This window comes from Psammomys obesus, unplaced genomic scaffold, assembly GCF_907164565.1.
Source record: "Psammomys obesus unplaced genomic scaffold, mPsaObe1.curated_primary_1811, whole genome shotgun sequence".
Classification (NCBI taxonomy): Eukaryota; Metazoa; Chordata; class Mammalia; order Rodentia; family Muridae; genus Psammomys; species Psammomys obesus.
Genome location: NW_026596095.1, coordinates 20,305,723 through 20,329,561, shown reverse-complemented (window position 1 = coordinate 20,329,561; position 23,839 = coordinate 20,305,723). Strand labels below are relative to the sequence as shown.

Below are 23,839 nucleotides of genomic sequence, written 5' to 3'. Positions count from 1 at the left end.
TTTTCATTTTGTATAATACATTCTGCTAATATGTATATTGACTTAGGAATTTATTTGTATTCCACCATTTTATGACTTGTTTTTTATACCTCGGTATCAATTTTTTCAGTGTTTATGAAAAATCAATCTTCAGTCCATCATAGTCTACACACTTCCTGGGAAGAAATTTTGAAATAAAAAGCATAGTTGGATTTTCCTATTAAAGTTTATGCATTTTAATAGTGTCACTAGGTAAAAAAATTTGTGAATAAAGTTGTAATGAACAGTAGGGGCTGAGGTGTAACTCAGTGACAAGAGTTCTTCCCTGGAATGAGTGCGGCCTGGGATTTGATCTGTAGCACTGACCAGAAAAAAAATAAAGTAGCCAGCGTTTACTTAGGGACTTGCTCTGTAACCACCATTGTCCATTACCATAGCACACAATATGGAAGGTGCTGCTTTTACTGTCCTCAGTTCATAACTGAGAAGACGAAGATGAAGAAAAGTTTTCTAGCTCCAAAGAGTCAGAACCGGTGTTTAAGTTCAGTTAATTTGTTCAAGAGGTCAGGTTTTTAGCCATCACTTTATAGTTCTTGAGGAAATAAATACTCTGTTTGCTAGATATGTGTGCAAACTCTTTAGTAGTTAAGGTTTCTAGTTTGTCTGAAAAATCAGTATTTGTGTCTTTGCTTCCTTGTTTACTTGTTTGGATGGACTCCAGTTACAGCCATCCTGAATCAACTCATGTAGGTGAACTTGTTTCTTCATTTTTATTTACACTTAAGCCTTAAAGTAGATTGAGTTGCAAGAGAAAATGATGTTGGTGAATGAAGTTACTGTTGAATCAGACTGGAGCTCTCAGCTGTATTCTTGTAGTGATCGTTGGCCATCGGTTGTATATGCGTTCATCTGTATTCATCCCATAAACTAAAGCTTAAGTAGCATTAATCATTAAAAGTGCCATGTGATAAGCTACCAAGGAAACGGATGCTAGTTAAGATGCTAAGGAGTGACTGACGTGTGTTTTTAATTCATGTGATCAGGAAAGGCTTCTTGAGATGATATGTGTTAGAGAAATCAGTGAAATGAGGAAGGGAAAATGAACAGCTAAACAAAAACTTACATTGGAGGTTCTGGCCTCTTTGAGGAACAGGAAGGAAGAAGTATAGGTGGAAGGAGTGAGAAAGGATATTAATGAAGTCAGCAAATAGAGAGGGAAATCACATTGAATCTTAGTGTGCTGAGGGGCTACTGGTGACCTGGCAGGAGATTGTGTTTAAAGACTGTTGTTGGAGAATAGGCTTGTGTGGAAAGTGGGGTGTATAAGATATATGACATTCCTGTAAGATTAGCTGGTGATGACTTTAAAAGGTGGTAGTAGGAGATGCTAAGGAATTAAAGTTCTATTTCAAAGGAGGAGATAGCAGGATATGAGAGAGAAAGGATTTGAGTGGGGCTTCAGTCATTGAGGTAGGTGAACGGTGTTGCTGTTTGATCAACAATGGGACCATTTAAAAAGTGAACAGTTTAGAAAGATACTCAGTGAAATGTGAAGGAGCCTGGAGCTCAGGCAAGACACGCCTGAAATAAATGTAGGAGCCAGATAATATTGAAAGCCACTGGCACTGCAGGACACGGTGATGCTGTGGAAATGTGACTCGTGCATGGTGATGGGCCACGAAGTCAGTCAACAGTCAGAATTTAAAAGAAAAGGGAAAAACAGCATAAGATAATAGGATTTTTTCAGTATAATAGAATAAATGTTCATGACATATCAGGTTTTGTGGTGCTTTTTCTGGCACTAGAAATTATATTAATATATATATTGGCCTGAGCTACATCTTAGCCTTTTCTGATTTTGAAATTTCCTTCCTAAATTTCCTAGGCTAGCTTTGAATTCACCATGTAGGACAAGTTGGCTTCGTATTTGTAATTCTCCTGTGTGACTAGAATTTGAGCCATGATTCATTGAGAGATCTGAATGGAATCAGGAAACAATGACAAAGAATTGTATCCAGAGTTAAAAATTGTCAAATAACCAGTATTTGGAATGGAGATTTTTTTATTAAGAATTATGAGGTTGGTATCCTTATTAAAAATATTTTAATAACATAATTTCTATTTTCACTTTGGTAAGATTGTTCTCGTAATTAAGATGTGCTTTAATTTATATTATACTTTTACAATATTAATATTTTCCAAAATTTTGGGATTTTGAGGCAGATTCTCATTAACACAGGCTGGTTCTAATCTGGCTGTGTGTTTTGGGATGACTTTGAACTCCTGATTCTTCTGCCTCCACTTTGAGCAATGTAAGAATATTATTTATCCTTAAAAAAAAATATGAGTTTTAAAAATAGATCCCTTTAGATTCAGTTAATACTTTGAGTTTTTGAAACTGGTTCTCTCTGTAGTTTCCCTGTCCTGGAATTCACTGTGTGGACCAGGCTGTCCTTGAACTCAAAGAAATCTGCCTGCCTCTCCCTCCTTAATGTTGGGATTAAAGGTTTGAGCCACCAAACCTGGCTAGTATTTTTTTTAATGCAACAACAATAAAAAATACTATTATTTTGCTGCATAACATAATTTTTATCTGTCATATAGAATGTAATTTATTGTGTAATATTGAGTTGCAAAGGATCCTGACTTGAACTTTGAACATAAAACATTCAAATTGCTTTTTAAAATTCTAGCTGATAAAGAAGTATGTTTATTTTAAATATTCTTTTCTTTCTCTCCCCATCTCTCTCTCCCACACACACACTCTCACATCTTGTCTTTCTCTCTCAGAGAGATCCACTTGCCAATTCGATTAAAGGAGTACACCAACAAAGCCCAGCAGGGTTTTTTGTTTGTTTTGCTTTGTTTTGTTTTTTTAATATTTTAGAGTAAGGGGGGAAAAAGCTGATTTCCCTTTTTATATGTGAAATGTTTTGTCAGACCCAAGACACATTAACTAGAATGAAAATGCAAATAGCCTAAATGTCTAAGTTTTATACTTATGATTTAATATAACCATTTAAACATATCCTTGAAGATTTCTCTAAGTAATGAACCTGAAGCTTTAATGTTTCCTTTTTACCTATTTATTTCTCCTGCAAATTTCCAGTCATGCTGACATAGAAGAGATAGATGCATGTTGTATTGGTCTTGTTTAGCTCCTGAAGCTTTATGTTTTGTCTGCTGCTTTGTCATTTTTCTCTCTGTGACTGCAGTATGACATCTGCCAGAGTTGAGAAGGAGCAAGTGAAAGGTTTCTGCTTGACAAAAATCTATTAAGAAGCAATGCAAGCTGTGTCCCAGAAACCTTGGAGACCCTGAAATTCACTCTTCAGTGTTTAAAGTTCATGATCTAACTAGGGAATTGTCAAAGTAGAAAAAAGAAGAGGGAAAAAGAATTTCTTTTTGCTAATGATATTTGTAAACTTTGAACCAAAACTGTGTTCTACTTCTGAAAACACAGGACAAGCCAAAACACCAGATTTGTACAAGTTTATTAAATGTTTAATACTCATTTCATAATATTAATGCGTAATGGGGAGAAATTGTCCAGGGAGAGTAATTTTTTAAAGCCACAGTTATTTACCAACATTTTTGATCTCCAAGGAAAAATGACTAATATCTATATTGGAAAAAATGCTAAAATCTGCTGTACTTTCTCATTTTTCTCTTAGATAGCTCATTAATTGTTCGGCTATCACCATGGGCAGGTACTTCTATTTTGTTTAGTTGGCATTTAACATTTATGAGTACCCACAGTGAGTAAAGTGTATGAATTGTATGCAAAATTTCTTTTTCATTGTTCTTTTGTACCTTTCTTCACACACACACACACACACACACACACACACACACACACACACACTCACACTCACACACTTTTCTCCACTACACCCACTTCCGGTTATATGCTGTTAAATGCTTTTAAAGAGTGCCATCTAGTGTCAGTTTTTGAATTGTGGTTTATGGATTAGAATGTGGGCAACTCTGGACCAGGGACTCAGAAGTAAGTAAAAGTCCTAATTGACAAAAGCCTTAAGGAAATAATTTGATCTCACGATATCCTGTATGCATCTTTAAAACAACCACTGTGTATGTACTCATCCTTGAATTCATCTAGTAAATACTTTTTACATACAAATATTTAGTAGCCTCTATTTTAAGCATAACAGTTAACAAAATATTCTTACAGAATATCCTAGTAGTTGCTGGAGACAAACATTAAATAAATAGTGTATTGTAATGGTGCTAAGTGCTGTGGAGGCAATTAAAGCACAGAAGGCAAAGTAAAGGGTATATGTAGATTGGGGTTTGTAATATAAAAAGTAGTCAATGAAAATCTCAGTAAGATTTTGAAGTTGGAGTGCAGGTAGAGTTCTAGAGATTCTTAATTCACTTTTGGGGAAAGCAGTAAGCAATGAGGAAAATTAAAACAAACTCAAAAGACATAAAATGATTACATCAAGGTCTGTGTAGGGCACTGATATTTCAGTAGGATGGTAAGATGCTACAGAACTTGAGCTGAGTAGCAGAATTTCGTTTTTAACAGAATCAGTTGCAGGCAGGAGGAGCAGAGTCAGGTGAAGGCAAAATTGATATAATTCAAAAGTAGTAGTGAGTCAGAAGCAGTGGAAATGATGCGAAATAGGCTCTGTATTTATACTACAGGTAGACCCAGAAAAGATTGGCTGGGGGAGGGCTTGTAAAAGAGTACTAACTTTCTATTACAACGTGCTAAGGTTGCTCATCCTAAAATCATCCCTGAAAAGGTTTAATCAGGCATGCAGAGTGGGGAAAGTTTTGAGTTTTTTTTTTTCTTTTTTTTTTGAAAGCCATTACTCAGCCTTGAAGTAAAAATTCTTAGGTATAAATTCTTACTGATGTTTTTGAAAAACACTCATCTTTTAACTTCTAAATTGTTCCAGTTGAAGGCCAATAGCCGCATTAATTTTTGTTATAGGTGACCCAATGACAGCAGAAAATGAAAGGCATTAAGAAAAGTGCCACAGAAGAATCTTTGTACCTCGAGTACTCTCACCAGACAGAAGGCTGCATCTTTCCTCTGCATACATCTGTGACTTTGTTTTTACTGGCATATTGTGACTGCAAGGTCTTTAACGTTTGCTTAGTCCTTGCCAAAGAACCTGCAGACACTTCACTCCTAAGAAAGGCCCTGTCCCAGGATGTGGAAATCCAGGTTATTTCAAGGCAGGAGCTCCCACCGATAGTCCAGAATTGCTGTTTGCCTGCTGTGGTGGAACAATCAGACATTTTTTGTAGAGCAGGACTTGCTGTTGTCCTGAGACACATAATCCAGAAATCCTATGAAGCTGAGCCCTCAAGAAAAGAAATTTTGGAACTTCTAGGTTTTAAAAAGACTTGTTTGAAAGCCTGTGCTGAGGTAAGTATAAGGTCTCTTCTGCTTTTTAAAGCTAAAAGTAATAACATTTACACCAACATAATTTTAACTTGCTTTGGTAACTATTGGACAGTTGAGCCCTTTACATGATATCATTACGGAGCAATACTAAGAAATAAGAATTTAAGATGTATTTTATGAAGTTTAGATAGATTGTTTTGAAATAATCCCTTCATCATATTGAGGATCTTTTAAAAAAATGTTCATATAGAGAGAAAAACTCAAGTTGTAGTGTCTTATAAGCCCTGAAGAGTTTTTAAAACTTTGGGGGTTGTCTTAATTACTTTTCTGGGGATCACAGTTGTAGAGGCTTAGAGTCCATGGCCATCATGGCAGAGAGCATGACAGCAAGTAGGCATGGTGCTAAAACAGTAGCTGAAAGTTCACATCTTGTCACGTAGCCATGACACAGAGAACTTAGAGGGAATAGCTTGAGTCTTTTGAAATCTCAAAACTGCTCCACAGTGCCCCACCTCTTCCAACAATGCCAAGCCTCCTAAGCCTTCCCAAACAATTCCACCAACTGGGGATCAAACACTTAAATATATGAGCTTAGGGTTCATTCTCACTTAAACCACCACATTCTACTTCTTAGCCCGCACAGGCTTGTGTTGTGGCCATATCATAAAGCAAAATGCATTTAGTCCAACTTCCGAAGTCCGATTGTCCTTCACAGTCTCAGACTGTTTCAGAGTCCAAAGTTTCTTCTGACACTCTTGTCAATTTTTTAATTGTAACCACATTTTAAAAAAAACAAAAAACAAAAAAACAAACTTAAGTACAAAAAAACCTTAAGTACTTTAACATGTGGTTGTACAGAATTTACATCACCGTTCCAAAAGGGAGTGAGGAAATACTGGACCAATGCAAGACTGAAACCCAGAAGGGCCAACTCTATATTGTAGCTCCATGTCCAATGTCAAAGCTCTACCCTTTGGACCTAGCAGATTGCAACACACTTCTCTCTTGGGCTGATTCCACCCATGTCTGCAATTCTCCTTGACAGCTGTCTCATGGCTCTGGCTTCTATGCTAGAGCAGAAAACATATTACAATGCTTCAAAAATAAAACCCCTAAATGATGTAGCTTCTGTGGTCCTGTGTCCTTTACTAAATACATCATCATACCCTTGCCCCTGTGGTGGTCTGAATGCAAATAGGCTCATATACTTGAATACTTGGGCCATAGTTGGTGGAACTATTTGGGAAGGATTAGGAAATATGGCCTCATTGGAGGTATGGCAGGCCTGATCATGCTGTTTTTTTCTATAACTGTGAAAGAGTTTGAACTAAGAGAGCTGTGAGTGCTATAAGATAGGCTTACCAGGCCACCCTAGTAGGAGCATGGAAAACAATAGTGCGAACAGCAATGTAGACTATGACTGCCCCAGCTGAAGAGGTTTCAGAGGAAAGTAATATTAGCAACTGGGCTAGACACCATTCTTGTCATATTTTAGCAAAGAAATGCAGCTGCTTTATGCCTTTGTCCTAAGAATCTGCCTGAGACTAAATTAAAATTTTTAGTTCTCTAATTTTCTTGGCTGAGGAGATTTCAAGAGAGCCTAATGGTTATTAAGAGTCCTGTGGTTATTAGTAATCACTCTTATGCTGTTCTATAGTGAAAAAGAACAAATAAGACAAAAATACAAAATGTACAGTTGTAAGGAAAAAAAGAAAATTTAATGCTGGAACCAAGGCTTGTTTGTCCTAAAAAAGATTAAGGACAGGCCATATGCAAAATGAAACAAAGGAGGGGTGTCCTCAGGACAAGACCCTATCCAGTTAACCTTCCAATTTATAGATAGATAGATAGATAGATAGATAGATAGATAGATAGATAGATAGATAGATAGATAGAAAAAAAAAGCTTGAAGAATCTTCTCCTAATGCAACAACAAAAAGACTTGCAAATATAATTCAAGAGAGCCAGGCTTCATCCCAAGTGGGCAGCATACAGTCTGGCTTTAGAATTATGGAGGACACAAGAGTTAAGAAGTTGCAAAATCTTCCTCTATGGTTAAAAAGAGCTGCTGAAGCCCTGAAAGGAAGCCTTGAGAAGCCACTGCTGGAGCGTGTTGGAGACTCCAAGAGGCCATATTTCCTAATCCTTCCCAAATAGTTCCACCAACTATGGCCCAAATATTCAAGTATATGAGCCTATTTGCATTCAGACCACCACAGGGGCAAGGGTATGATGATGTATTTAGTAAGAGGATACAGGAACACAGAAGCTATATCATTTAGGGGTTTTATTTTTGAAGCATTGTAATAGGTTTTCTACTCTAGCCTAGAAGCCAAGCTCAAGGATGCTTTAGCCCATCCATTAAATTATTTAAACCAGTTTTATTTCACAATAACAGCTGATTTTCTTCAGTATGTGTTGAGAGGAGAGAATTGCTCACATCTTGCTTGTTTGTAGGTTAGTCAGTGGACCAGGCTATGTGAACTCACAATTCCTTTGGCTGTTGAGAATTTTCTTCAGGAGTCTTCTGACCAGTCCCCAACTATCCCTGAAGAGATAATACAGCTTGAAAGAAAACTGAGCGAGCCTGTCAGAGTACACAATGATGACAAACTCCGCAGACAGAAGCTGAAGCAGCAGAAGGCTGCTGGAGTTGGGCCTCCCTCTGGTAAGGGAAAAGCAAAGAATAAGGCCAGTGCACAGCAGGCACCCAGAGAGTTGGCTGGCCAATCCAAGAGTCTAGAGCTGAAGTTGGCCTTCTCAAAGCTCACAGTGCAAGAAGAGCCAGCTGCTGCCAGCAGGGAACCTTCTCATATCAGGAAAGCAAAAGCCACTGACCTTCCACCTCTGGAGCACGTATTTGCAGAAGGACTGTACTTCACTTTGGCAGACATCGTGCTTTTGCCCTGTATTCACCCCTTTTTGGTAAGGATTCATCTGCAGTCTGTATGTTACTATGAGCTTCAGTTTGCTACATTGTTTGGGTTTGCATTTGATTCTACTTCTTACCTGCCATAGTTCTGAGCAAATTCTTAACTGTTTCTGATTGCTTGTTTGTAAAATGGAGGCTGTCCATAGGTGCTTGGTTCTCTTCCCTCCAAAGGTGCATGTGTTAAAGGCTTGGTCTTCAGCCTATCACATAATAAAAGATTGTGGAACTTTCAGGTGAGAACCATTGGAGGAGGCTGTGGCAATGGCTGTGTGCCCTTTAGCTGACGGCATTGTGGCCCTTTCTGTCTTTTTTGATTCTTTATTTGGATGAGGTAGTAGTTCTTCTCCTCTCCCCCTTCCTACTGCATGTTCTGTGCCACCAGAGATCCAAGATAACCAGCTCAAGTGACAATGAACTGAAATCTTTGGAACTGTGTGGCAAAATAGATCTTGTCTTAATAAGTTTATTATCTTAGTAATTTTTTCATAGTGATGAAAAGCTGATTAACATACTCTATAGTGTGATCAATATAAGGAATTAATAAAACTATAGTTAATTTTGAGTTAGTAATGGATATTATTTTTAATGTTAAGTTGCTATTATAATTATCTTGATAATAATATAAATTCCAATGTGAAAAAAACAAAAAGACAAAAATTAAAAAGATTTCTCAGTTATATTTTATTATAAAATAGTCAGTTAAAATACTAAACATTAAACTGGATATTATCAAATCAGAATTTTCCCCCTCACTTGAATACTTCTCCCTAAGATTGCATGCTTTTTAATAATGTGGGAAAATTCACATGTGAACTTTCCTAGTAGAGTTTATTTGCCAATGTTTCTATTTATCTATGTACCCTATCTATTTATCTGTCTGTCTATCTATCTCTCTTTATTTCTTTCTATTTATCTTTCTTGAACTCTGTGGGGGAAACAAAAACCCAGGTGAAATACCAAAATGACCTTTTAAGTCTTCTTCTTGGTTCTTAGTAGCTGTATTTTTCCTAATTTGAACATGTTTCCCATTTCCCTAATAAGAACCCAGAAACCAGACTTTATTCTACAATCATCCCATCTTAGGTATCTCCATTGTAAGGTGAAAAAAAGACTTCTAATGAAAATCTGTAAATTTGGCATTGATACAATGTGGAAAAATTGGTATTTTCTTAAAGAACCTTTTGTTGTCTTTGTTGTCAAAAGTGAAATGAAACAAGAATGGCAAGCAAATTATTTCAGAATTAAGCAACATAGAAGGAGAAAGAAATGGGAATTGTTTAGGCATTAATTGGTATTTTAAACATCCTATGGCTTTCTTTTCTTAGATGATTTTTAGTTTCATTTATCCCTGATGCTTCCCTTTTATGACTATAAACATCAATCTTTAGAGTGGTCATACATTATGATAGTCTTGGTATTCATGATTTCTAATTTCTCAGGAGCTCATAGTGGTATGCTCATTATTTGTAGACATTGCTAAAGGTATGTATGTCTGGAGCTCTTATAAGTACCAGACATACAGTGCTGAGCAAGGCAGTTAAGATCCCAGACTTCATTGGAGTTAATTTTCTAATTAGGGGAATGAAGAAATGAACAAGTAAACAAACAAATAATATTTATATAAAATAATGGTAAGTGCTACAGAGAAAATAAGAATATTTGATTTTTTAATTCAAGAAAGCAAAAGACAAATTGGATTCACCTGCATGAAGGTGACTTTAGGTCGTCCAGATGGCCCCATTCATCTCAGATGATTTGCATTTCATTTTAGATGAATTTAAATGTTATTTACCTGATTGGGATTAATCAAAGCCAAAGTATTTCTAATTGGCTGGATTTTTCCCATCTCTAATCAGGTAGAATATCAACTTAACTTCCTGAGTAAGGCTGATGTTACAAACAAACACTGGGTTTAAAATAGAGCAAAACTGGTCAGTGAGATGGCTTAGCAGATAAATTCATGTGTCTAGTGCAAGACAAAGTTCCATCCTTGGCATCCACGACGGAAGGAAAGAACAGACTTCTGAATGCCATCCTCTGACTTCCACAAACACACCTTGGCACATGTGTGCCTGTGCTAAAACACATACACCATACACATATGACAGCAGTAATAATAAGCTATTAAGAAACAAGGTAAAAATATGTACTTATCATTTTTTTTAGCACACAGTTTTGAGAGACTCATGTATCCTAGGCTAGTCTCAAACTTCCTATGTAACTGAGGATGACTTTGAACTACTGATCCCTCTATCTCTACTTTCCAAATACTGGGATAACTGGTGTGTATTATTATACCCCAGGACACAGTGAGGGACTCAAGCTTCATGTATGCTAGGCAAGCACACTGTCAAATGAACTATACCCACAGCTCGCTGTTTTAATGACATTTAACATGTAAACCAGAGTTCCCAAAAAAGAGAGTTCCAGACAGAGTAGATGTTCTTTTGTATGAGGCTTCCAGGTAAAATAACAACTAGCAACAGAAATAATGTCATCATGATGCTCACAACATCGGCAGACACTGGTTGGAGAAGTTGAGGCAGTCATCCCAGTTCTTAGTTGAGCTTTCTCACTGCGCCTGGGAGTTCCTATGGCCTATTTCCTGCTTCCCTTTCCTACTATAGGTACTTTTTACAAAAATATTTTTAAGGATTTATTTTTTTTTTATATATGTGTGTATGGGCCTGTGTATGGATATGTACATATGCATGTAGGTGTTCATGTCAGAAGAAGGTATTGGACCCCTTAGAGCTTGAGTTGTAGGTGGTTTTGAGCTGCCCCACATGGGTGCTAGGAACTGAACTGAGGTTCTCTGGAAGAGCAGGAGTACTGTTAACTGAAGAGCCATCTCTCGCTACCATGTAGGCATTTTATATTATGAGGCAGATAATAGCAATGTGTTGGAAATGATTTACCTTGTAGCTTTTCTCAAGGGAACAGTGTGTTTCACTCATGGGCTGTTTTGTTTTACTCTCCTCCCTGTCATGGAAATAGAGGCAGCCCATCCCCAGACAAAGGGATTTGGATGACACTCTCAGGCAGACATGCTTGGGTCTCAGATGTGGTGGTGTGTTCTCAGTGAAGTCAGATAGCAAATGACAATTTACTAACATAGTATATATTATGCCCCTTTCACATATATCAAAATTAAAATAGAAACCACATATGAAAGAGAACATGCAGTATGTACTTTTCTGAGTCTGCTTTACCTCATTTCATACAAATTTCCAGATTTGTCTATGTCTCTACCAATTTCTTTTTACAGAATAAGATCCATTGTGTATATATAATACATATTCATTATCCATTTATCTTCTGATGGACATTTATACTGATTCTATTTCCTGGCTGTTTAAATAATATACCAATACGTGAATGTGTAAGCCTATAATTCCTGTCTATAATTCCTGTTTCAGGGGATTCAACACCCTCACAAGACATATATGCAGTGAAAATATCAATGTACATTAAAGGATTTAGAGTCCTTTGACTATATGTACAGGATTGGTGTAGCTAGGTTATATGGTAGCTCTGTTTTTAAGTTTTGGAAGAACTTACATACTGAATTTGTGCATGAGTGATTCTTGAAAGTGTGTGTGTGTGTGTGTGTGTTACACAGAGGTTAGAGGATAATGTCAGGTGTGCTTCTCTATTCCACTGAGATAGTTCTCAGTGAATTTTGGGCTATGCTAGTGGTCAGCAAGCTCCAGAAATCCTCTTTTCTTCCCACCCCCTCACTGTGCCCCTTCATTAGTACTTGGATTCGAACTTAGGTCCTCAAGCTTACACAGCAAGTGCTCTTACCTGCTGAGCCATCTCTCTAGCCCTGTATTGATTCATGGTGGTTGTAACATCTGTTTCCACTCCCACCAGCAGTTAAGTTAAGATTCTTCCTTCTGCCCGTTCTGACCAGATTTTGGTATTTGTTTTTGTTTTTATAATAATAGGCATTGTGACTAGGGTGAGATGAAATCTCTGAGTGGTCTTCAAATGCATTTCCCTGATGGCTAAGGATAATGAAGACTCTAAAATACGTATTAGCTATTTGTGTTTCTTCTTTTGAGAGCTGTCTATTCAGCTCATTAGCTCATCTGCTGTACTGATTGGAAAATTTTGTTTACCTTTTTCAGTTCTTTGTGTATTTTCCTAACTCCTATCTGAAATTGAGTTAGGTAGATTTCCTTCAATTCTTCAGGCTGTCTTTTCCCTCTGCCAATGTTTTCTTTTGCTGTGCAGACTTTTTAATTTCAGCCAGCGCCATTTTTGGTTTTTGAGATTACTTCCTGTGCTATTGGAGTTCTGTTGAGAAAATTATTTTGTATGCTTAGGTCTTGAAGTGTTTTTCATATGTGTTCTTACAGCAACTTTAACATTTTAGGTTTTAAATTAAGGTATTTGGTCAGTTTGGAATGTTTTTTCTTCTGAATGAAAAAGAAGAATTTACTTTCATTCCGCAGTGGATATCCATTTGTACCAGCACCATTTGTTGAATAGGCTATTTTTTTTCCAGCAAAGTACTTATTTCTTTGTTGTGTTCTGTGTGTCAATAGGAAGTTCCCTGTGCTGTAATCCTTGAAAAAAACATGATATAGAGGCTGCAGAGATGGCTCAGTAATTAAGAGCATGTCCTGTTCTTCTAGAGGACCTGCATTTGATTAGCAGTACCTGAATCAGGCTGCTTGTAACTGTCTATTACTCTAGTTCTAGAGGAATCTGTCTCTGGCCTGTGTACCTGTACACAAACGCATGCACATGCACACACAAGCTTGCGTGCGCACATGCACGTGCGCACATGCGCACACATACACACACTGCTTTTGGCATCTTTGTCAAAAATTACATGGCCATAGCTATGTGGGTTCTTTCCTGGATCCTCTATTCTGCTGCATTTGTCTTAAAGTGTGTTTTTGTGCCAGTGTCTAGTCTCTTTATGTCTATTGCTCTATAATATAATTAAGGTCAGATATTGTCCTACCTTCAGCATTGCTTTTTCTATTTAGAATTGCTCTGGCTACATGTGATCTTTTGTGCTTCTATATAAACTTTAAGATTTCTTTCTTCCTTGCTTTTTTTTTTTTGCTATGTCTATGATGAATATTATTGTTTTTTAAATAGAAATTATATTGATTATAGATAACTTTTCACAATATAAGCTATTTTCACAATATATACTTTTAGTGCTCACACGAGCTTGTGTGTGTGTGTGTATCAGTCATGGCACACATGTAAAGGTCAGAGAACAACTTTGTGGAGCTAATTCTTTCCTTCCACTGGTAGGTTCTAACTATTGAAATCAAAGCCCTTCGGTTTGTATGGCAAGCACTTACACCCTTTGAGTGATCTTGCCTGCCATGTTTTCACGGTTTTAATTTTACCAATCCAGGAGCATAAAAGGTGTTTTCATTTTCTGGTGTTTTCTTCAATTTCTTCTTCAGTGTCTTAAAGGTTTCACTGTAGAGGTCTTTCAGTGCCTTGGTGAAGTTCCTTGTTTTGTTTTATTTTTAAGTTGTTGGGAAGCTAAACAGAAAATTCTCTGTAGAGGAATATAGAATGGAAGAGAAACAGTTAAAGAAATGCTCAATGTCGTAAATCATCAGGGAGATGCGAATCAAAATGACCCTGAGATTTCACCTTATACCCATCAGAATGGCCAAGATCAAAAACTCAAATGACAACACATGCTGGAGAGGATGTGGAGAAAGGGGAACCCTCCTCCATTGCTGGTGGGAATGTAAACTTGTACAACCACTTTGGAAATCAGTTTGGCTCTTTCTCAGACAATTAAGAAAAGCGCTTCCTCATGATACAGCTATACCACTCCTAGGCATATATCCAAAAGATGCTCAAGTACACAACAAAGACATTTGTTCAACCATGTTTGTAGCAACTTTATTTGTAATAGCAGAAGCTGGAAACAACCCAGATGTCCTTCAGCTGAGGAATGGATACAGAAATTGTGGTTCATTTACACGGTGGGAATACTATTCAATTAAAAACAAGGAAATCATGAAATTTGCAGGCAAGTGGTGGGAACTAGAAAAGATCATCCCGAGTGAGGTATCCCAGAAACAGAAAGTCACTCACAGTTATATACTCACTTATAAGTGGATACTAGGCATATTATATAGGATAAATCTACAAAAATCTGTACACCTAAAGAAGGTGAGCTTGACGGAGGACCCTAGGTAAGATGATCAATCCTCACTCAAAAAGGCAAAGGGGGTGGACATTGGAAGAAGGAGAAAACAGGAAACAGGACAAGAGGCTACCACGGAGGGCATCTGAAAGACTCTACCCAGCAGGTTTTCAAAGCAGATAATGAGACTCATAAACAAACTTTGGGCAGCATGAAGGGAATCTTATGAAAGAAGGGGGAGATAATAAGAGCTGGATAGGACAGGAGCTCCACATGCATAGCAACAGAACAAAAATATCTGGGCACAGGGGTCTTTTCTGAGGCTGATATTCCAACCAAGGACCATTCTCAGATATAGCCTAGAACCCTGCTCAGACGTAACCCATGGTAGCTCAGTATCCAAGTGGGTTCCCTTGTAAGGTGAACAGGGGCTGTCTCTGTCAGGAACTCAGTGGCTAGCTCTTTGAATGCCTCCCCCTAATGGGGGCGCGGCCTTGTCAAGACACAGAGGAGGACAATGCAGCCAGTTCGGATGAGACCAGGTAAGCTAGAGTCAGATGGAAGGGGAAGAGGACATCCCCTATCCATGGACTTGGAGATGGGCATAGGAGGAGATAAGGGAAAGAGGGTGAGGTTGGGAGGGGAGGAGGGAGGCGACTACAGCTGGCATACAAAGTGAATAACCTGTAATTAATATAAAAAATACAAATTTAATTTTAAAAAAAGAAAAAATTAAGTTGTTGGGAATGGGATAGTTTCTCTATTTTTTGTTAAGTTCCTTATGGGTATATAAAAGTAACTGATTTTTGCATGTTAATTTTGCATCAACTGCAACTTTACCAAAAGTGTTTATCAAATATAAAAGTTTACTGGTGGAATCCATAGAGTTTTTTAAATATAGAATCATGTATACAAATAGGGATAACTTGGCTTCATTTGTTTCTATTATACCCTGCTTATATATCTTTCTTGCCTCACTCTTACTCTACATTGAGTAAGAGCGGAATTGGTACACTGTACTATGCTGAGTGAGAATGGAGAGAGTTGGCACCCTTGTTTCATTCCAGATTTTACATGAAATGTGTCAATTTTTCTTTAATGTAATGTTGACTATGGGTTTGTTATATATAGTCATATTATGCTTAGGCAGTTGAACTTTGTCAAATACCTTTTTTATATCTATCAAGATGATCATATAATTTGTTTTGATTATATTTTTGTGGTTTATTACATTTATTGCTCTATATATGTTGAGCAAATTTTGTATTCTTGGGAAGAAACCATCATGTTATGTGTGGCCTTACTGTGTTCTTGAATTCAACTTGTAAGCATTTTATTTAGGAGTTTTGCATCTATGTTCATAAGAGAAATTTGTAGTTTTCTTTTTCCTGTTATGTCTTGATTCAATTTTGATATCAAATTTAAAGTATCTTTGTAACATTCTTCTCTTTTCTATTTTGGAACATTTTGAGAAATAAGGGTTATTAGATCTTCCTTAAAATTGAGAATTCACCAGTAAATCGATCTGATGTTAGGCATTTCTTTGTGGGAATCTTTTCATTACTATTTGTGGTATGAATGAGAATGACCCCCATAGACTCTTATTTGAAAAGTTGGTCCCCAGTTGATAGAACTGTTTGGGAATGGTTAAGAGGTGGCCTTCTTGGAGAAGGTGGATCACGGTGGGTGGGCTTCAGAAGACTCGTGCAGTTCCCAGTGCCTGCTCTCTTTCTTTCTCTCTGCCTCCTATTTGCTGCTCCAGCTATTCTTGTGTCATCCCATTGCTCTGCCATCATGGTCTCTAATCCTCTGAAACTATAAAGCAAGTTAAATGCTTCACTTTGTCTTATAAATTGTCTTGGTCATAATGTTTTAACACAGCAATAAAAAAGTAACTAAAATACTGTTTTCAAAATTATCATTATCCATGTTTTGTTTGAGCAAAATGGAAAAAAGTTATTTCAAAAATTTTCCCTTCATCTGTCTGCATTATTTCCTTTTTGAAAGCTTTTGATCATATTCTTTTTTTTTCTTCAGAATTCTTTTTGAATTATTTTTTTATATTAATTACAATTTATTCACTTTGTATCCCAGCTGTACCCCCTCCCTTGTACCCTCCTAATTCTACCCTTCCTCCCTCTTTTTCTCCCAAGTCCCTCCCCCAGTCCACTGATAGGGGAGGTCCTCTTCCCCTTCCCTCTGACCTTAGACTATCAGGGCTCATCAGGACTGGCTGCATTGTCTTCCTCTGTGGCCTAGTAAGGCTGCCTCCTGCCCTCAGGGAAGGTGATCAAAAAGCCAGCCACTGAGTTCATGTCAGAGACAGCCCCTATTCCCATTACTAGAGTACCCACTTGGAGACTGAGCTGCCATGGGCTATATTGTGCAGGGGTTCTACTTTGTCTCCAGGCATGGTCCTTGGTTGAGGTATTATTCTCAGAAAAGACCCCTGGGCCCAGATTTTGTTTCTCTCCTTGTGGAGCTCCTGTCTCCTAAAGGTCTTTCTATCTCCCCCTTCTTTCATAAGATTTCCTGAACTCTTCCCAAAGTTTGGCTATGCATCTCAACATCTGCTTTAATATCCTGCTGGGTAGAATCTTTAAGAGGCCCTCTGTGGTAGGCACCTGTCCTGTTTGCTGTTTTTTTCCTCTCTTCAGATGCCCACCCCATTTGCCTTTCTGAATGAAGACCCTTTTACCCAGGGTCCTCCTTCTTGCTTAACTTCTTTAGGTATACAGATATTAGTGTGTTTACCCTATATTACAGCAAAATCAGAAACGAAAAGAGGGACATAATGACAGACACTGAGGAAATCCAAACAATCATTAGTTCTTACTACAAAAGCGTATATTCCACAAAATTTCAAAATGTAAATGTAATAGAAATTTTTCTTGCTAGATTCCATTTACCAAAATCAAATTAAGATTGGGTAAATAGCTGGAGAGATAGCTCAGAGGTTAAGAGCACTGGCTGCTCTTCCAGAGGTCCTGAGTTCAAGTTCCAGCAACCACATGGTGGCTCACAACCATCCATAAGAAAATATGATGCCTTCTGGCATGCAGGTGTACATGCAGACAGAATATTATATACATAATAAATAAATCTTTAAAAAAAAAAGATTGGGTAAATAGATTAAATAGTCCTTTATCCCCCAAGAAAATGGCAGTCATCAAAAGTCTCCCTTCCAAAAAAAGCGCAGGGCCAGATGGTTTTAGTGTAGAATTCTACCAGACCTTCAAAGAAGAACTAACTTCAGTTCTTTTCAAACTATTCCACAAAATAGAAACATTGCCAAATTCATTTTATGAAGCCACAGTCACCTTGATACCTAAACCACACAAAGACTCCCCCCGCCAAAAAAAAAAAAAAAAGAAACTTCAGACCTATCTCTCTTACGAACATTGATGCAAAAATACTTAATAAAATACTTGCAAACCGAATCCAAGAACACATAAAAGATAGCATGCACCATGACCAAATAGGCTTCATCCCAGGCAGCATGCAGGGGTGGTTCAATATATGGAAATCCATCAATGTAGTCCACCATATAAACAAACTGAAGGAGAAAAAATACGTGGTCATCTCCTTACATGCCAAAAAAGCATTTGACATAATCCAGCACACATTCGTGTCTAAGATACTGTTTTCATCACATTGCTTGTTTTGGTCTTATAAATTTGTTTTTATTTTTTATGTTTAATCTGGATAATCAAGTGATTATAGAGACTTGTCCATTTTGTTCCAGATTTTCCAGCTTTTTGGAATGTATGTTTCACAGTATTCCCTAGTGGTCATCTAGGTTGGAGATTGTTGGATTCTGTTTCTATAGTTCTTATCTTTCTCTTCTTATTTTGTTGCTGTTGGTCTCTTTTTGGGCTAGTTTGGCCAATGGTTTGTCCTTCTAGCTATCCTTTTAAAAACCAAGCCTTAATGTGATCATTTCTGTAGGTTGTTCTTTTCCTATTTCATTATTTTCTGCCCTTATTATTCATTATTTTCTGATCTTATTATTTCATGACATCTAATGTATTTTAGTTTGGTTTCTTCTTTTTTCTAAAATCTTGAATTGGGTGATTAGAGTATCTAAGATTTCTATGATGTTTTAATGTAGTTGTAAGCTTTCCTTTTAGGGAAATCTGAAGAGATTCTGGCAGAATGTGCTATATTTTCCTTTGATTCTAGACATTTTTAAATATACTTTCAGGTTTCCTCAATGACCCTGTTCATTCTAATGTATATTGATCAGTCTTCATCTCTTCATGTAGTTTCTGAGATTTCTTTTGCAGTTGCTTTCCATCTTTATTTCACTGTGTTCTGATAAGATGCCTGGTCGATATCTGGCAGGTGGAGGTGAAAGGAAAGTGGCCAGTCCAGCTGGACACTCTCCTTGGCTGAGCGGGGCAGGGTGGTGGGTGTGGACGGCCCGGACCTCCCCGGATGCCCCAGGGAATAAAACACCACCAAGCTGGGAGATCTGTTGAAGCAGGAACTCGGTTTATTGAATAAAACGGTCCTTTTTATAGGTTTAGGTCAGGAGGCAGGATTAAGGAAGTGTGGTAAGATGAAGTAGAGGGCAAGGTTAGGTAGTGCAAGGCGAGGTGGGCCAGCCGCAAAACTCCACGTAAGTTACCAGGCAGGGTTGATTTTAAGGCGGATATGCTGAATCACTTTTGCCTGGAAGTGGCGCCTCTTAAATCAGAAGCCAAAGACAGCTCTCCGAACTCGAGCCAGGCTCAGGTAGATGCAGCAGGCCTTAGCAGGCCCAACAGTAAGATACATTTTTTTTCCCCTTTTATTGTATTTGTGAACTCTTGCTTTGTGGCCTATAATGTGATCAGTTTAAGAGTAGGTTCCATGCACCTCTGGGAAGAACGTGTGTTCGCTGTTGTTACATTACATCTATGATATAATGTAGCTTTAATATTTCTTTACTGATTAGTTTGAAATTGCTATCGAAATATAGGTGGGATATTAATGTCTCCCACTATCATTGTATCAGGACCTTTGTGGCCTTTTGTGCCCTTCATTGTTTATGAAACTGAAAGCTCAGTCATTCAGTGTCAAAATGTAACAATTCTTATATCTTCTTGATGGATTCTCCCTTTATCAATATATAGTTGTCTCTTTTTATCTCTTCTGTTAGTTTTGCTTTGAAGTCTATATTAGTCAAAATGTGAAAGTCCTCATGCCAGCTTGCTTTAGCTTTCGTTTGCTAGGTAGGATGCTTGGTATGGAAACAGTTGATTACTGTTTTCTTATTTACATCCAATCAGTCTGTATCTTTTTAATTGGTGAATTAATTTACAAATTAAGTCATTATTGAGAGCAATGTGTTATTTCCTATGAGGTTGTTGATCCAATTGGTTGAATTATTATTTGTTTCCTTCTCTATTGATCAGACTGTTTCCTGCATTTGACATGATTGATTTCTTGTAGTTATTTCTTTCCTTTATTTTCTTCTGTAAAATATTTTTTTCCTGTGTATATACTGTTACTTTAAGAATTTTCTTTGGTGCTTGTGTGGTTGCTATAAATTGCTTTATTTGTGCTTTTCTGGAACTGCTTTTATTTCTCCATCCATTCTAAAAAATAATTTTGCTATTTATAGAAATCATGGTTGACAGTTATTTACTTTTAAGGCTTGAAATAGATCATTCCATGCTTTCCTGAGTTGTTCATTATTCTGAAATTATTTCTGAAATCTCTATATGTGAGTTGGCATTTTCCCCTTACAGCTTTTAGTGTTGTTTTTTTGCTTTGCATTTTAGGAAATCTTGACTATGATTTGTTATGTAGAGATTCATCTCTGGCCATAACTATTAAGAAGTTCTAAATGCTTCTTGATTTGGATGTCTGTCTCCTCTGTATTTAGGAAATCTGTAATAATTTTATTGGATAAATTATCTTTGCATTTATATTTTATCTCAGCATCTTCTTTTACCGTCTTTATTCTTGGGTTTGGTCTCGTGAACGTATCTTGGAAGCTTTGATCACATTTGCACATTGAATTTTACCTTTTAATATAATTTTTATTACAATTTATTCACTTTATATTGCATCTGTAGCTTCTCCCTCATTCCCTCCCAATTCTGCCCTCCCTCCCTCATTTCTTCGCATGTCCCTTCTTCAGTCCACTTATAGTGGAGGACCTCCTCCCCTTCCATCTGACCCTAGCCTATCAGGTCTCATCAGGACTGTCTTTCATAGTCTTCCTCTGTAGCCTGGTCAGGCTGCTCCCCCCTCAGGGGGAGGCGGTCAAAGAGCCAGCAACTGAGTTTATGTCAAAGACAGCCCCTGCTCCCCTTATTGGGAAGCCCATTTGGAGACTGAGCTGCCATGGGCTACCTCTGTGCAGGGGATCCAGGTTATCTCCATGAATGGTCCTTGGTTGGAGTATCAGTCTCAGAAAAGACCCCTGTGCCCAGATTTTTTGGTTCTGTTGTTCTCCTTGTGGAGCTCCAGACCCTTCCAGATCTTTCTATCTCCCTCTTCTTTCATAAGATTTCCTGCACTCTGCCCAAGATTTGGCTATGAGTCTTAGCATCTGCTTTAATACCCTGCTGGGTAGAGTCTTTCAGAGGCCCTCTGTGGTAGGCTCCTGTCTTGTTCCTTATTTTCACTTTCTTCCAATGTCTATCCCATTTGCCTTTCTGAATGAAGATTGAGCATATTACTCAGTATCCTCCTTCTTGCCACATTGAATTTTATTACTTTCTTTACTTCTACTCTGTCCCTTTTTTTTTTTTTTTTCCTACTTGGTCTTGCTTATTGTTGGTGGTGATGATGATGATGAGTGTGTGTTGTATGTTTTCCTATGAGCATAAGAGTATACATGCACTTATGAATGTGTGAGTGTGGGGGCTAGACATTGGCATTGGGTGTCTTCCACAGTCACTGTACTTTCTTTGAGACAGTCTCAAAGGCCTTAAACTCAGTGGGGTTTGGGTGAGGACAGAAGATGCATTGTCTTTGTCATCCCAATGCTGGGATTTCACACACACACTGTTATGCCCCGTGTTTTATGTGTTGTTGAGGAAATGAACTTGTGTCCTCCAGTTTGTGTAGCAAGCACCTTACCCACATCCTCATGAAGCTTTTTGCTGTTTTTTGCTTTGTGGGTTTTTTTTGTTTGTTTGTTTTATGAATTGATTGTTCACTTCTTGTTCAGAGTCTCAATTTCCTTGCTGCACACCCCCCCCTTTTATTATTTTTCTCCAAGTTAGTAACCATTTCATTTATTTTGGTTCCTTTCTTATTGGGATCGTAGGTTGATTTTTCCAGCCTTGTCTATCTGCTTATTTGCGTTCTCTGCGTGGCCTTTTAAATATGGGACTCTGACATCCTTTGACACTCAAATGCATTCACTATCTTTGGTTTTCATTATTTGGGAGTTTATAAAAGAGTGGTAGTGTTTTAAACTCAGTTCTCTTAGCACCTAATTAATTTCCAGGCAGTGAAGGATTTTATAAAGAACTATAAATTTTTGACTCCTGTAAGACAGCATTTTTTAACATTTTAATCTAACTCAAAGTGAATAATACATTTTATAAGGAATTTGAGAACTAGTAAATGCACACATTTTCTTTCTTAAATCTCATGAATTATTTATTTTTCAAAAGTTCCATTCGATAAATTAAGGTTATGATTGACTAGGAAACCTTGGTAAACAAAATCATAATACGGATTAAAATATGGTGCAGAGACTACTATAGTTACCGTTTTCAATTCTAAATATTAATAATTTTATTTATTTTTACTTCAGTGAAGTATCCTTCATAACTCATCAGGAATCTCTTTTGTTAAAAAAGGTCATGATATATGTGTACTTACATTATTTTCTAATACTATCATATAAATTATAATAGTATACTTTAGGGGTGATAACTTTACCAAGGAAAGGAAGTTTATGTAGCTATTAATCAAAATGGAAATGTAAACACTTCCATATTTCTCCAGTGGGCTGAAAATTTTCCCTTCACTTCTAAAATACAATGACGGTGAATACCTTATAGGCATAAAAATTGTGATAATTTTAAATTATTACTCAGTTTTCTTAAAGGAAGTCAATACTTCGACTTACTGTCGTTTTTAAAAATTTATAGTTATTAAAAATTTATAGTTCTTTATAAAATCCTTAATAACTGTTAAGATACTTATAATTATATATTAGTATATTTGTTTTTCATATAGCATTGTCCATTTAGCTTTCTATACTTAGTATATTGAGAACTTGCCAAATATAATGAGGGTCAGAGACAATGGAATGTGTTCTTAGCCATGATTTATAGATGAAAATGTGTACACATTAGAAGGTGGTTAGAGAGAAGATTAAATTATGACAACCAATGAAAGATGAAAATTGAATACAAATTGTAAATTATGAATGAACTGTGAATGTTTTCACCTCTTTAGAACATTAATGCTGGATTTTATAGTGAGCTTGTTTTGTAAGAAACTACCTCACTTATAAGCAGGTATTAGCCACATAAAAATATAGGATAACATACTAAAGAAGCTAAACAACAAGGGATCTAAACAACAAGCATCCTAGGGAGGATGCTTACTTTTCATTCAGAAGGCAAACAGGATAGACACTGGAAGTGGTGGAAGAGATGAAACAGGATGGGGAGCCTACCATAGATGTCCTCTGAAAGATTCCACCCAGCAGGGGACTAAAGCAGATAATAGACTCATAGCCAAACTTTGGGCAGATTGCAGGGAATCTTATGGAAGAAGAGGGAGATGGAAGAACACAGATGGGACAGGAGCTCCACCAAGAGACCAACAAAGCCAAAAAGTCTGTGCCCAGGCAGGAGGGCTGCAGACACTGGTGAAACAACCAAGGTCCATGCATGGAGAGGACCTAGACCCCCTGCTCAGATATAGCCTAGTAAGGAGAGCAGGGCAGTCTCCGATGTGAACTCGTTTGCCTGCTCTTTGATCACTTCCCCCTGGCAGGGCTACGTTGCCAGACCACGTAGAGGAAGAGGATCCAGGCAGCCCTGATGAGACTTGATAGGCTAGGGTCAGATAGTAGGGGAGGAAGACTCCCTCTTTCAGTGGACTAGGGGAGGAGGGAGGGAGGGTTTAGTTAGGCAACAGCTCAGTTTTTCTATGTTTGATGACATAAGTAGTGTATTCAGCAATATTATATTAGTGAATGTTAAACACTTAGGCATCACCAGAAACGATATGCAAATGACAAACACATGTTCACTATCATCAATCATAAGGGAAATAAAACGAATCATTATGAGAAACTACTGAATACTCACTATTATAGCAATGACAAGTGTTGGCAAGATGAGGAAGAACTGGGGGCCTGCCCCATGGCTCAGGAGGAAAAAGCATTTGCCATGCAGTAGAAAGGAATAGCCACGCAATAACACAAGCCTGATAACTTGTGTTT

At 37.4% G+C, this 23,839-nt stretch overlaps 1 protein-coding gene across 3 annotated transcripts in view; it reads left to right on the top strand.

The window, feature by feature from the left end:
* The window catches only part of Gstcd (glutathione S-transferase C-terminal domain containing), a 98,563-nt gene that overhangs the window by 2,128 nt on the left and 72,596 nt on the right, over positions 1-23,839 (top strand). For 2 of the 3 annotated variants that reach the window (XM_055628264.1, XM_055628262.1), the window contains exons 2-4: positions 1,865-2,058; positions 4,940-5,380; positions 7,817-8,284. In XM_055628264.1, coding sequence (XP_055484239.1) covers positions 4,961-5,380; positions 7,817-8,284 — 888 coding nt within the window. In that variant the 5' untranslated portion in view covers positions 1,865-2,058; positions 4,940-4,960. The remainder of the gene's footprint in view (positions 1-1,864; positions 2,059-4,939; positions 5,381-7,816; positions 8,285-23,839) is intronic. The other variant, XM_055628263.1, reaches the window with a different exon arrangement.